At 42.2% G+C, this 831-nt stretch overlaps 1 protein-coding gene across 1 annotated transcript; it reads left to right on the top strand.

Annotated features, from left to right (window-relative positions):
* Window positions 1–400: 400 nt before the first annotated feature.
* Window positions 401–825, top strand: Tsp_15397 (conserved hypothetical protein; the record flags this gene model as incomplete). The annotated part of the gene is made up of 1 exon (XM_003367610.1): window positions 401–825. A coding segment is annotated over exon 1 (425 nt), but the record flags the coding sequence as incomplete, so codon positions are not given.
* Window positions 826–831: the final 6 nt, after the last annotated feature.

The following is an 831-nucleotide window of genomic DNA, read 5'->3' as shown; positions in this document are numbered from 1 at the left end:
TTCTGGACTGGCAAATCAGGTTGGGGAATTCAAGACGACTGTTTGCGTTGTTTGCCAATATGGGGAGTTTGCACCATTTTACTGCATTTACAACTGAAATTACGCATCACAGATTCGGTCGTATTTTTTCTTCTCGCATCACTTGGCGACGTCTTTCCATTATTATTCAGTGTTTACCTGCTGCTCTGCGTAGGGAGTTTTCTTTTTTTAATCATCTCCCTATAGCTGTATTCTTCCAGTGATCATGTGGAAAAACAAATCGAATGAAAATTTAACAAAGTAAAGTATTTACTTATATATTTATTTTTTTTGAACGTTCGAAATTTCCATACGTTCAGGACAATTATTTAATTTATTAAATTAAGTAATATATAAGTAAATTTGATTAAGGGCAAAGTCGATGCAGAGTGTTGTTGTTTTGAACGACGTTGAAAACCAACAGCCCCTGGACGTGCACGAAGTGGCCGAACAGTTGCAATTGATCAGCCGGGAGATCGACAACTACAAAATCCCGGATATTTTGTTGAACCATCGTTCCGAGGGTGGCAAATTTGACCGGGCACAAATTCCAACGGTGACCAATTACAACAGTTCAACGCTGGCCGAAAAGTTGGAGCCGACGCATTTCCGTCGGGCGCTTCTGCTCAGCTACATGAAACGTCACCCGGAAGTGTTGCGCAGCCTGGGCATGCGTTTGCCGGTGCATTTGCAGAACGAAAAATGCGAACTGCCGGCAAGATTCGTCGTCGAACTTTGCTTGATCGACTGCACCAGTTTTCTGGACGAGGATCATCAAAAAGCAGAACAAAGCAGCAAATCAGCAAAGTAAGT

This window comes from Trichinella spiralis (genome assembly GCF_000181795.1).
Source record: "Trichinella spiralis strain ISS 195 chromosome Unknown Scfld3979, whole genome shotgun sequence".
In the NCBI taxonomy this organism is placed as follows: Eukaryota; Metazoa; Nematoda; class Enoplea; order Trichinellida; family Trichinellidae; genus Trichinella; species Trichinella spiralis.
The sequence above is the reverse complement of the archived record's forward strand: the minus strand, read 5'-3'. Positions and strand labels throughout refer to the sequence as shown.